At 36.9% G+C, this 12531-nt stretch overlaps 1 protein-coding gene across 1 annotated transcript in view; it reads left to right on the top strand.

Annotated features, from left to right (window-relative positions):
• Positions 1 to 544: 544 nt before the first annotated feature.
• Positions 545 to 12531, top strand: part of RTTN (rotatin) — an 84170-nt gene continuing 72183 nt past the window's right edge. Inside the window, exons 1-9 of the mRNA XM_074146399.1 lie at positions 545 to 575; positions 1684 to 1871; positions 2461 to 2659; positions 4492 to 4578; positions 5740 to 5818; positions 7199 to 7313; positions 7804 to 7954; positions 8850 to 9015; positions 11643 to 11824. Of these exons, the coding sequence (XP_074002500.1) occupies positions 545 to 575; positions 1684 to 1871; positions 2461 to 2659; positions 4492 to 4578; positions 5740 to 5818; positions 7199 to 7313; positions 7804 to 7954; positions 8850 to 9015; positions 11643 to 11824 (1198 nt within the window). The remainder of the gene's footprint in view (positions 576 to 1683; positions 1872 to 2460; positions 2660 to 4491; positions 4579 to 5739; positions 5819 to 7198; positions 7314 to 7803; positions 7955 to 8849; positions 9016 to 11642; positions 11825 to 12531) is intronic.

The raw sequence follows: 12531 nt of genomic DNA, 5'->3' as shown, positions 1-12531 counted from the left end.
CCACAGGATCCTTCCCTTCCCGGCAGCACTTCTTCGCAGGTGGTGCCCTCTCCCTCGGTCCTTCGCACCGCTGAGGTGACGACCCCTGGGAGGCGCCAGGCCCTGGGCCTCCCCCGCTGCCCGTGGTCGGGGACACCGCTTCGGTGACAATTCTGGAAGAGGAAGGCAACGGCCCAAGACGAGGCCACCGGCCGCCTTATGGCCTACCCCACGCCAGGGATCGCGGCCAGGCAAAACCGCTGCCTCCCCGCTGGGTACCGCGCACCGGGAAGCAGCCCCGCCGGCTCCCGTAGCGGGGCGAGGGCTCAGCGCAGGGGTGCACGGGAGTTGTAGTTGCTTCTGCTCCCGCCGGCGTTCGGCGGGACTGATGGCAGCTCCCAGCCTGCTCCGCGCGGAGCAAAGGGCGGTCGGGGAAGCGGAGGCCAAAGGAGGAAGTGCGATGGACTACGTTTCCCGAGATGCCCCGCGGCCGCCATTGGCCAGGCGGGGCGGGCTGGCGGCGGAACCGGCGGGGCGGTTGAATGCTGGCGGGGCGAGGGGCGCGATGGAATTGTCATCGCTCGTCAGGAAGCTGGGTAACGGCTGCCTCTTCCCTCCCCGGGGCACAGGGCTCGGCTGCCGAGGGGCGCCGCGGCTGTCCTGACCCGTCGGCGGGGCTGCGTGCAGGGGGGCGGTGAAGGGCCTGCTCCCCGCCACCGCCCGCCCGCCCGCCCGCCTCAGCGCTGGTGGGCGTTTCGGCCCGTCGGTTGCGTGTGGGAGCCCGGCTGCTGGCTGGGGAGGGTGGGAGGGAAGGGGCGGGGGGGTGTCCTTCCTTCTTCGGCACTCGCGCAGCGCGGCTGCCCCTGCCCGGCCTCCGCTTCCACAGGGCCACCCCGTCGAGCCACCTCCGACCCCTCGACAGGTTTCTGTTTTCTGCTGTCCCACTCTTCCCCCCACCTGCTGCAGGCGTGGAGGGGACGAGGGCACACGGTGATGCTTCCCTAGGAAACGCCGGCGGCTTTCCCCGTCGGGAATGGTGCCTTTCGAGTCAATGAGCTGGGGTAGTTTTTTTGTCCAGTTTGTGAGCTTTCGGTATCTGCAGCATTTTCAGGGTTTGGTTGTATGCTTCAAGAAAAAGGCCATCTTCATGTTTTGCATTTGGCACCAGATTATAACAGTGTATTTTTTAACGTTTCACACTTTTAGACTCTACCGTCGTACTTGATTAGCTTACTGCTGGTGAGTGCAGTCATATCATCCTACCAATATCTGAAGGGAGCCTACAGGAGAGTTGGAGAGGGACTCTGTCAGGAAGGGGTAGTGGTTTTAAATTAGAAGAGGGGAGATTTAGATTAGATAATAGGAAGAAATTCTTTACTGTGAGGGTGGTGAAGCACTGGAACAGGTTGCCCAGGGAAGTTGTGGATGCCCGATCCCTGGAAGTGTTTAAGGCCAGGCTGGATGGGGCTTTGAGCAACCCGCTCTAGTGGAGGTGTCCCTGCCCATGGCAGGGGGGTTGGAACTCGATGATCTTTAAGGTCCCTTCCAACTCTAACCATCCTATGATTTGTCATCCTGCTAAGCATAATATTGACAGCATAAAAACTAGCTTTTTTCACAGATCTTTGACAGCATTGTGGTTTGTCCAAATAAAAATTATGTCAGATGACTTTATGGGTCTTTTAATTCCTTTTTTTTTGGCAGGTCATGAACTGGCAGAGATAAGAGAACGATCTCTGAAGACTGTTCTGTTTAAATTAGATCATGACTTGATTTCATATGCTGATCTGGTCCATGAAAAAGTGCTTTTCCTTAATCTTTTGGAGTGGTTCAATTTTCCAGTTGTACCAATGAAAGAGGAAGTACTGAATTTTGTGAACAATTTGATCAAGGTATGACATACTGATGTTTATTTATATATGAACTATATGTCTTTAGAATGATAAAGCTAAATAAAATTGGATGTTATTTGTATTTTGTAGTTTTGTAATGAGATTTTAGAGTGTTTGACAAAGATGTGAATAATAAGGCCACTGTAAGTAGACAGAAATGAAAACGATTTGAGTGGCTTGTAATTGGTCATAGGGATAGCAGAAAAAAATAATTCTTTTCTGGGTTTCTATTTTAGTTCTGCTGCTTCTTCAGTTTCTCGTTTAGTGTTTAATTTCTTCTTTGGGATGTGATTTACAGCTAAGCGCTTGCACTGTTCCTGAAAAGTGAAGATTGGAACAATAGTGCAACTTATTTTAAAAAAGTTGAGAAAAAGTTGCAGAAATTTCAAAGATCTCATAATACTTTGTTATGTTTTGATGACTACACAGCAGTTATGCAGAGGAAAAAAAATCCTGATGGTTGGCCTAAAAAAAGGGAAAATCTAACTAAAGTTTTGATTATGTTTCTTTCCTTTCCTCCCCATCCTTCAAGGTCAAGAGACCTGGAGACTCTTCAGACTAACTTTGTCAGTTATTTGTCTTAACATAGCATCCACCTGCTGCCCAGAAACTGATTGGCATTGGTGCAGTGGAATTCTTCTCTCAGCTTCGTCCCAATGTGAATCCAACCTTGCAGGCTATAATTGATGGGATTGTGGATGGGCTGTTCTTCCTTCCTTCTGGACTTCCTTCTAGTTCTTTATCAGTACATTATCAGACTCAGTCTCAGTCTTCAGTAGATCAGCCAGGTAAAGTATATATTTTGAAGTATGGGTTATTTAAAATGAAAATAAAGTAAATTAAAAGCTTCTAGAAAAGTTGAGGTTTCAGGTGTAGTAGGCGAATGATTCCTGAGAGATCAGTGAAGGGTATGGTTAGCAAATTGTGGCAGAGAAAGTGTGATCTTAGCTAAATCAGATAGTGACGTCCCCGTGATGGAATTCTTAGCACAAGAACAATCTTGTTGTTTGTAACCAGACCTTCTCTGTCCATTTCTTCAGTATGTAACACCTGTTTGCTATAATGTAAAAAAGGCATAAGGGCATGATACAGGACATGAATTTCCAGTCTGCTTTATGGCAGCAAGTGTAGCAACTTAGAGCAAATCTGTAATGAAGACAGCATGCTTTGCTACTTTTCTTCGCGTAATAAACTTTAACTTTGAGACATATTAAGATCTAAAAAAAAAAAAAAAAACCAGGAAAAAAAAAGGCAGTAAGTGAACCTAGTAGAATGATTTTTAAAACTACATTAGTGTCCTATGCACTATCTGCTTAGTTTTGGATAAGTATTTGTCATAGAAAAATATGTAAACTTTGTTTAAAATTTCATATTATGTGTGAAGTGCTTCACCAAGCTATTACTTGACTCTGTTATCTAGCTTATTATCTCCCTGTTACATTGTTTTACAGTGTCTCTTAGATGTAGTAAAAAAGTAAACCCATGTTGTTCTCCTATTGTGCCTTAAAAATTTTAGCACAAAGTACAGAGGAGAAAATTACATACCACAGAGGTCACCACAGAGGTCCTTACTTCTTCCTTCTGGTTATTGTGAGAAAGACGCTGCTGATGTAGTAATGGCCACACCTCTGTCACTCATACTGTGCAATCTCAGAGATAAAAGTAATTTTCCTGTGCTTTCTGCAGCCTGTCTAATGTGTGGAGTTTTAGTTTGCTAGAACTATGTGGTGGCTGTTGATTTTTTTTTTTTTTTTTTTTAATATTTTTTTTCCTCCCTGTGCCCACATAAGGGGTTAGCTAGATTTTTACCTAAGATTGCCACTGTATGGGTAATAATTTATTATTTTAAATATGCATTCTTAAACTGATATTTTTGAAGTACCCAATTGAAGTATTGTACATAATTCCTGCTTATGCTGTAAATTGTACACATGTGTGGATTAAATAAATTAAAGTTTAGTAACAGGAGTGTTGTATTTTTTTTTCTATTTCAACTATGGTTACTGGGAAAAATTGTAAACTAATCATCTGGGAATTATCTAGGTTGATCCTTTGAACCAATTATTATGTTCTGGAGAGGTTGCTTTTAATGTTACATACCTGATATATATTTTGTTATACAGTATGTATATTAATTACATGTATTTAATAATATACATATTATGTACAGGGGGGACAGCTTTTCAGCTGACCTGAAAAGACAGCAGTTTTGGTAGAAAAAGATTTTAAATGGTTAATATAAAAAGTTAATTTTATTACTACATAGGTAGATTAGGGGAAAACATTTTTTGGCTGCCAGTTCTCCATCAGGCAATACATTTTGTGTAATTGTTTTTGCTGTTGCTTGTATGGTATGTGAGGTAGTGTAAGAAAATGGAAAAAAATCTTTACAGTTGCAGAATATGATTGTAAAAAATAAACATCAACACTCTTTTTACTCCACTTTGCTGATTCCTTAATAGGTTAAAACCCAAGGGCAAAAGGGAGGCAGTTCAGGAAAGGCGTGAAGATAAATTGAATTTACTTTTGTTTGGTTTTGTTGTTTTTTTGTTTGTTTTTTTTTTTTTTTTTAGTGTACATTTTTTTAACTTACCTTTATTTGTTTTAGTTCCACCTCAAGAGGAATTGTTCACTGGATATTTTTGTCAAGGTAGAAGTCACCTGCCGCAGTTAGAAATGCCTCCCAAAAGAACAGTTGGTATGTGTAGTTATAAAATGAGAATATGTTAAATGCAGAAAGTGCTTAGAGTTGTAATTTAGGTCAAATTCCATTACAAATTTTATTATTGGCTACTCTTTTTACCTGTTGTTATTCTGTGATATCTAGTTTCACAGACGCTACAATTATAATGCTTATAAAAATGACATTCATCTTAATAGGTCTTTCTCTTTTTGAGTAAATAGTTAGTGTAACTCTTTGGAATACGTAAAATGTGTTAAAACATGCTGTAATTGTAAAAAATATTTAAATTTCTAATACTCTTCAGAAGGTCTGTGTTCTGTAGTCATAAATGGCTAAGTACCTTTTCGATTCAACAAACTTTTTTTCAACTACAAAAAAAAAATCTGAAGTGCCTTTCTAGTTTTCAGAAAACTAGATTAGGTGCTTTAGAAATCCTTACCTTGTATCTAAATGACAACCAGTGTTATGCTTTTATTTTTTTCAGTAGAATGATATGAAATGTTTCACTGACAAATACAGACCAATATTATTTTGGCAAGTCTTTGTCTGTACTTCATACTAGTAACAGTTCACAGGAGAGCGTCATAGTTAACATACAATATGGTGCTGAGAACTAGATTTTAAAATATGACTTTGGAGTTACTGTATGTAAATCAGCAGGTGACTTTTTTTAGCAGTATATCGGCTATCTTTAGAATCGCACAATAATTATTACAATCTTTAAGTTAAAAATAGCTTTAAAGTTATGTTAGTTAAAAAGTTATTGTGTCATAATTTTGTAACAACTATAATTTCTACTGCTCTAAAGAGTAAAAGCATGAGGTCAATTTTCCATTTTTGGAGATCATCCTAATAAATATTCTTTAGTAGCAAACCAAAATTATAATTTGATATAAAGCATGATGTGGGGGATCAAGTACTCTTCCACTAATGCTGTGTTTTCTATTTGCTAACACTTTTTTCAATAAACATGTTTAATTTGGATTTGAGATGACTTTAATATTTTTTTTGTATTGCTGAAAACGCTCTCTAGAAGCACTTGAGTTAATGAGAGTCTATATTTAGTAAAAGGTATTTCTATTTCAGATAGTATATAGTTCATAAGTTTTTTGACTTTGCTCTGGAAATATACAGTGCAATACTTCTATAAAATGTACTCCAAAATATCCACTCTCTTTTTTGCAGTGAAATGCTTGAAATTTTCCACATTTCCTTGGCTAACTCTGACTTCAACAGATAGACATGTTCTTTCATCAAATGAAAGGTATAATAATAGAAACATTACCATTTGCTTGTAGTTTTTATTTTTCTTGGGTAAGAGTGGTTCTAAGTTTCTGTCCTCTTGCATCAGTAGACTGTTCCTGTAAATAACATAATGCATTAATTTTTGATAAATGATCATAAAAGCTGCGCTGAAGTTGGGCAGAGCAGATAAACCGTGAGTTGTAATACAACAGGTTTTCTGTTAATGTTGCTCTCCATTCTTTGTCTTTAATTCCGAGAACATTTTTTTGTTCATGAGTCATGAACATTTTTTGTTCATGAGAAATTCTAAATTTCTCAAGTGGATCAAAGATTTTATTTAGTCAATTTTAGAACAAGCTGGAATAAAATCATTATTTATTTTTAACCCCACAGCCACTTGGCAGAGAAATCCATACTTTCAGTAGTAGCTTAACTAGGTTTAGGCCAATAAGTGTAGGTACAAAGCCTTATCCAGGCATTGAGTCATTCAGATCATCTTTCTGCATCTTTCTTTCATTTAGAAAAACAGTGTTTGAAGTGGCCCAAGAAAAAGTTCTGTAGCTGGGATTCCTTATGAGTTGACACAGAGCTGTGATAGATTTCTAGCATAGCCAGTAATGCGGTATCATGGACTGGACTATTTAACAAGTCTCCTCTAACTGTAAGCTTTCTTGTAATAGGTTTTTGAGTTTATTTTTCCTTTTGAAAGACCTCTGAAGCTGGAAAACCTCTTTAATATTTAATTTCCTTTATGCCTGAGTCTAGTAAAGGAGCACAGATCCTTAAAACTAGACATATTTGATTTTTTTTTTTTTTTACAGTGGTTTCAGAAATGTTGATTTCAAACAAATAAAAATAGAAAAAAGTGAAGTAGAATACCAGAAAGGTTCTTATCATTTACTAATATACATGTTAGAGGATAGCAAATGAAATTCTTCCTTTACGTAACATCCCACATATGTAATTCAAGTACTTTTAACTTAATACATGAACCTTGGTACTGAAAAAACTTTCTTATTGGTAAGAATTAGATTACTTGCTGTATACCACTGAGATAATCACTAGCTTCACAGGGAATTTCCAGACTTTCTTATATTGATTTCAAATTCAGAATCAATGAAGTTATTTCTCTTCTGGGAACTTAATTTTATGTGGGGTTTGATAACAGCTGGAATTGAGTTTGTTCTTCATTGTACACAGAATTAGCATAGCTAAGGAATAATTCAAGTTTAAGAATGGTATGACAATAGAATTACAGCATTTTTTTTTCCCTTTATATTCTTCAGTGTTGTTATAATAACTTTCTTGTAAAGGCTTGTGCAAGCTAATGATTACTGGTTGGCTGGTTGTTTTTTTGTTGTTGTTGTAATACATATTTAAATATGAACTGCATTTTTAGCTCTTTGAGAAGTAACAACCAAAGTTTAATTTGGAGTACGTGTGAGCTTCTACAGGATGTGATTATGCAAGATTTTCCTGCTGAGATCTTCCTTCAAAGGCCAAAGATTGTACAGGCAAGAATTCACATAAAGTTTAAAGGTTTTATTGTCCTATAGTATAAATCGTGCCAAGTAAGAACTGATGTAAATTATAAAATTTGTTTCTAAACAAAATAGCTAACAAAAGTTCCTTTATGTAAACTCTAGGTGCATAGAAAAGAGGACATTAGCTATATATTGTATAAGTTATTTGGTTGTAACAATGTATGTTGCTAATCAGTAAGCAAATGTGCTGTGAAGTAATACTTTGTTTCTTTTGGGTAAGATAAAGTTGTGTCACTGTCGTATGCACACCCTCTAATGGGCTCCCATAATGAAAATATTGACTTTGTTGAAAATATAATGTGGAACTCATCTTTTTCTTTAGGACTTTAATCTTTGCTGTGATTTGTAAACACTTAGAAACATTTCTGAACTATATTTAGTGCAAGACTCTTGCTGGCATGGTTGTTCATGAAGGTGCATTAATGCTCACCTGCTGGTGTTGGTGGTTATACATTTACAGAGCCTTTTGTCTCTGCTGAACTTGGCTTTTGGAGGAGATGGAAGACATCGGTTAGCTTTGCAGGCTGTGTCGTGCCTGCAACAGTTGTGCATCTTCTTGAGAATCAGACTTAACTTTCACAGAGATCCAAGTTTTTCTTCCACAGAGCAAGGTAGGTATGTTTAAATATTTGAAATACTGTTGTGTTTCTACTACAGGTAAAATCTTCTAAAATTATTAAAAAAAAAAAAAAGCCAAACCACAGCTTTATAGCAAATGTAATCTTGTGAAACTGTTTTGCTAAATGATGCTGTTCATTACTATTCATGTTAGAAAATATTTTTTTGAGTACTTGCATTATTTTAAAATACTTACTCATTTTCACAATTTGCTGTGATTCTCCATTTATCAACTTTTCCCAGTATCCAACTGTGAGCAGGAGGGGGATTTTTAACTAAAACTAAATGAACACTGTAAAATAAAAGTGGGCACAGGTTCAGAAAATTTTCGAGTTACTAGTGCGTAACAGTTTAGTTACTAATTTCATGAGCTATGTTAATTTTCTTTTTTTATTCTGGTGACTGAAAATAGTTTAATCATTGTTTTGGATTTTACAGTTATTAGGGCTATTTCACAATGTTCTCAATGCTTAAATTTTGTAGATAAGTTATCTTCCTGATTCCATTTTGTCAGCTGAATTTAATCAACGTTTCTGTAAATTGGTAGTCTGTTTCTCTTCATAAGATTGCCACTGTACTTGGTGTCTGAATAAATTATATTGGCTGTTTCTTTGCTAAATCAGTTATAACATCAACATATAGCCTTAGTCAAACAGTATGTTTGTATTTTAAAACTCAAGATTTACGATTCAGCTGCAATTTTCAGTGGTTTTGCCTTGGAATTGAGTTTCCAAACTCTGCTATTAGCCAGTGATAGGTTGTCGTAGTTCTCCAATGTTTACCTGGTGTTTTCCGTATCCTACCTTAATTACTTTTACTTCACTATGTAGTATATTTCAGAATAATTGATTCCACTGATGGAAAATATATGATTTGTGTTATGTAAAGGCACAGCTTCCCAGAATTCATCTATATCTTACTGTCAAGAAGCAAGAGGTCCTCCTCGTTCTCAGAATCCATCACCTGGAAGTAGTAGCCCTCGGCCGTCTGTGATTGGACGGACAGTTCAGCGTCCTAGAGGAGATGGTCAAGATTGGGATGCAGCATCTTCCAGGTGAACAAAATAAGAAATAACTTACACTTCAATTAGAAAACTAGTAATATAGGATTATATCATCAGCTCCTTGTCAGTGTGTGGGATGATGTGAGAGTTTTGTTAAAATGTGAAAATTCAAACCATGTTGAAGAATTAAACAGTTAGTTCATTAAGTGATGTTCAGAATACCTAAGATTGGTTTTACATGCCACATTTTGTACCCAACCAATATTTTTAGTGGTCTCTTAGTACCCATTGTTATTGTTTGTGCATGTGTTTATAAGATGCAGAAAAGCATTTATTCAGACTATTGCAGATGACCCCATAAGTTCTTATAAGCTGAATGGCCGTCCCATAGTTAACAATGTACAATATTGTCAAAAATGCTATGCTGTATGAATATTTCCATTAAACTCTTTAAACTTTGTTCCTAAATCTGACAACAAATTTCAGTTGTATATCATCTTAAAATTGAACTTCAAAGTGAAATTATGAATTGTCTATATACCCTCAAAATTTTGAGGGTGGTTATTTGTGTGAGGATTTTTTACTCATCTTGACACAACAGACTTAAAGCTGCTATTCAAGAACCAGTGCCTTTTAGTATGTAGGAATTTAAAAGTTCTTGTGAATCACAGGATCACATAGTGATATGGGGTTGGAAGGGACCTCTGCAGATCATCTAGTCCGACCCCCCTGCCAAAGCAGGTCCACCTAGAGCAGGTTGCACAGGAACTTGTCCAGGTGGGTTTTGAATGTCTGCAGAGATGGAGAAACTGTGTGAATCCTTACTGCGTGCTTGCTAGTAGTTCTTCTGAGTCTCTCTGGTATATTAGCTTAATGATTGAGTAACTCCTAGGTATTCAAATAGATTGTGATATTACAGATGACAATAGATCACATAGTTAATTGTAAATGCATCTTAACAGTAATTATGTTAAGAGGTTATTTTTACTCATCTTAAGTCTAATATTTTTTATTTTGCAACTGATATGGCAATGTAAACAAACTCAGAGCTTTATGCATTCTGGAACCTGACCATTTTCCCCAGTTGAAGTTTACAGTTTGATAGTAGCTGGAGTATACTGTGCAAGAGATAGGAATGGTCTGGCTATCAGTGTAGTAAGGAAACCTGCATAAGAGTAAGCACCAGTTAAGGCCATGATGAGACATCTACAAAGCAGGGAGTAGTAATTTATTAAAAATATAAGGCCACATTATGAGCTACTCGTGACTGTACACTTTTAACTTCTTGTATCCTGTGTGCTGCAGTAGAGCTGCTCACTGCCATGAATCCCATTTCTTACAAAGACATAATGTAGCTCAGAGACAGCATAAAGAAAAACATGATGTTGAATAGAAAATATGATAGAGAGAAATGACTGTAGTGTTGCTCTGACATTGCTGATTTTGATATGGAAGAGCTGCTTTTAGTGAATCTTGTCTTTTTCAGCATAATTGTAATATAAATTATTTGTTTATTGCCATTTTATATGTAACTCTTCTTTTTCCTTGTTCTTAAATCTTGAGACTCTTCAATCTATCTGTTTGTCTGTTTCAAATTCTGCCTGGAAACTTAACCTTTCCTCCTCTGAATTGTTTCTATGATTGATACCTCTCCTTCCTTACCCTCTGGTAAGTGCAATCAACCACTGCTGAAATCTTCTATTTTGCTTCTAGTCTTCTATCGACCTCTTAAAATCAGTTTGCTTTTAAATTCTTGATTACTATTCTTTAGACATCTTTTATGTTTATTTAAACAATATAATGTAACGCCATCATGGCACAATTCAGTTTCTTCAGCTTGTTTAATAATACAAAAGCAACCAAACAAAAAACAACTATTAAAGTTATACAAGTTTTAGCATTGCTAAATGTTGTTTAGGATAAGAGAAGACATTAGAAAACATTCGTTCTGAATTGTATTAATTATAATGCTGCCAATAGAATTAGATTAAATTTGAAAGCAGTTGGAAAATAATAAAATCATGAACTATATCTAGAGGCTATAATTTTTAAAAAAATATAAATAACTATATGTAAATTTTGTAATATATACTTGGTTGCACTTAAGGCCTTCTTGGATAAGGGGATATTTTCTGTTTTACAGTGGACAAAGAAGTGTTACAGGATTAAACATAGGGTACACTTAATTTTCCTTCTAAGGATTCTTGTGGCTAGCCAGATAGAATGGTCTTAATGTAATAGGTATAATTCGGGCTGAGATTTGATTTAGTAAGTGGCCTTGCTTCAAGCAACTGATAGACTTCATTAATAAAAAATAACATTTCAAATCAACCGATTTTCTCTTGTAAGATCATGTTCATTGCACGTGTATTTCTTCCAGTACACATTTCGAAGTGCATTTGAAGATGACTGCCAAAACGGTAGGCATTCACTCATGATGCTACTCATTGAGACATTTGAAAAAAGACCAAACAACCCCCCTACCCCCCCAGCCCTTCCTGCAACACCGGTGGATGGCAGAGAATCTTGGGATGGAAGGAAAGATATGCATCAAGGAAGGAGGACATTAAAATACTTGATGCTATTTTTATACATATATGGCTTTTCTCTTTGGAGAACTATCGTTGGTTAACTATGTCTCCTTTTTTGTTTATTTTTTGTTTGTTTGTTGTTTTAAGTGGAAACAGTACTCAAGCAAATGCAAACTCCAGAATCCCTCTGTATTCCCCGCTTGACGTAGGACATATTGACCCGCTAGATATTGAAAACGAGGACACTTTGGAATTACAGATGAAGCAGCTTAGTCTTCCTCAGTTTTGTGTTTCCATCTTGGAAAATGCAATACCTCTTCTAAGAACAGGTGAGAAAGTTTTGAATTAAGTATTTCATTAATGTGTCCTTACCATCTTTAGTACAAACCTTTTAAGAAGTTGGTATTATGTATAGATAATTACTCATGTACCGTAGCTGGTTATAACAGTTATTCTCTAATGAGTTTGTTCAGGTTGTAAAGTTCGAGTCATCTGGTTGATTTTCAGAATTGCTGCAGAGGTTTCAAGTGCTTTTTGCTGGTGATGGGAAGAAATGGTAGGAAAAAGTGAGTTTGTAGAGGAAAAGTGGGGTGGCTGAATAAAATGTCATTCAAGAAAATGATAAAATAACCACATTAAACCATGTTCTGATCTCTTTGAGCATAGAGTTTTCCTCCTGTTCAAGAAATAATAAACAAAAATTTTGGGAAAAGGTTTGGTTTTATTCTTATGCATCAAGTAACAAATTATGTTTTAAAAAACAGAAGTAACGATATTCTCATTGCAACTAATGATATTTTAACTTAAAAAGGTTCTAAAGTACGAAGTCTTTTTGAAGGACAGTCTTTTTGCTCTTTGGTTGTCTAAAATAGTTTTTAGTTGTAAAACAGTGTTCTTGTAAAACAATGTAATTCAAAACAGGTATTGGTAAACGTGGTAAGGTTTTCAAATATAGGTACACATTTCCAGCTCCTATCTATGACTAGAATAATAAAGATGTTCCTTTTATTATACCTGTCAACATTTCCTGAGCTGA

Source organism: Numenius arquata, chromosome 4 (assembly GCF_964106895.1).
Source record: "Numenius arquata chromosome 4, bNumArq3.hap1.1, whole genome shotgun sequence".
NCBI lineage: Eukaryota > Metazoa > Chordata > Aves > Charadriiformes > Scolopacidae > Numenius > Numenius arquata.
Note: the sequence above shows the minus strand (reverse complement) of the source record. Positions and strands in the feature narration are given on the sequence as shown.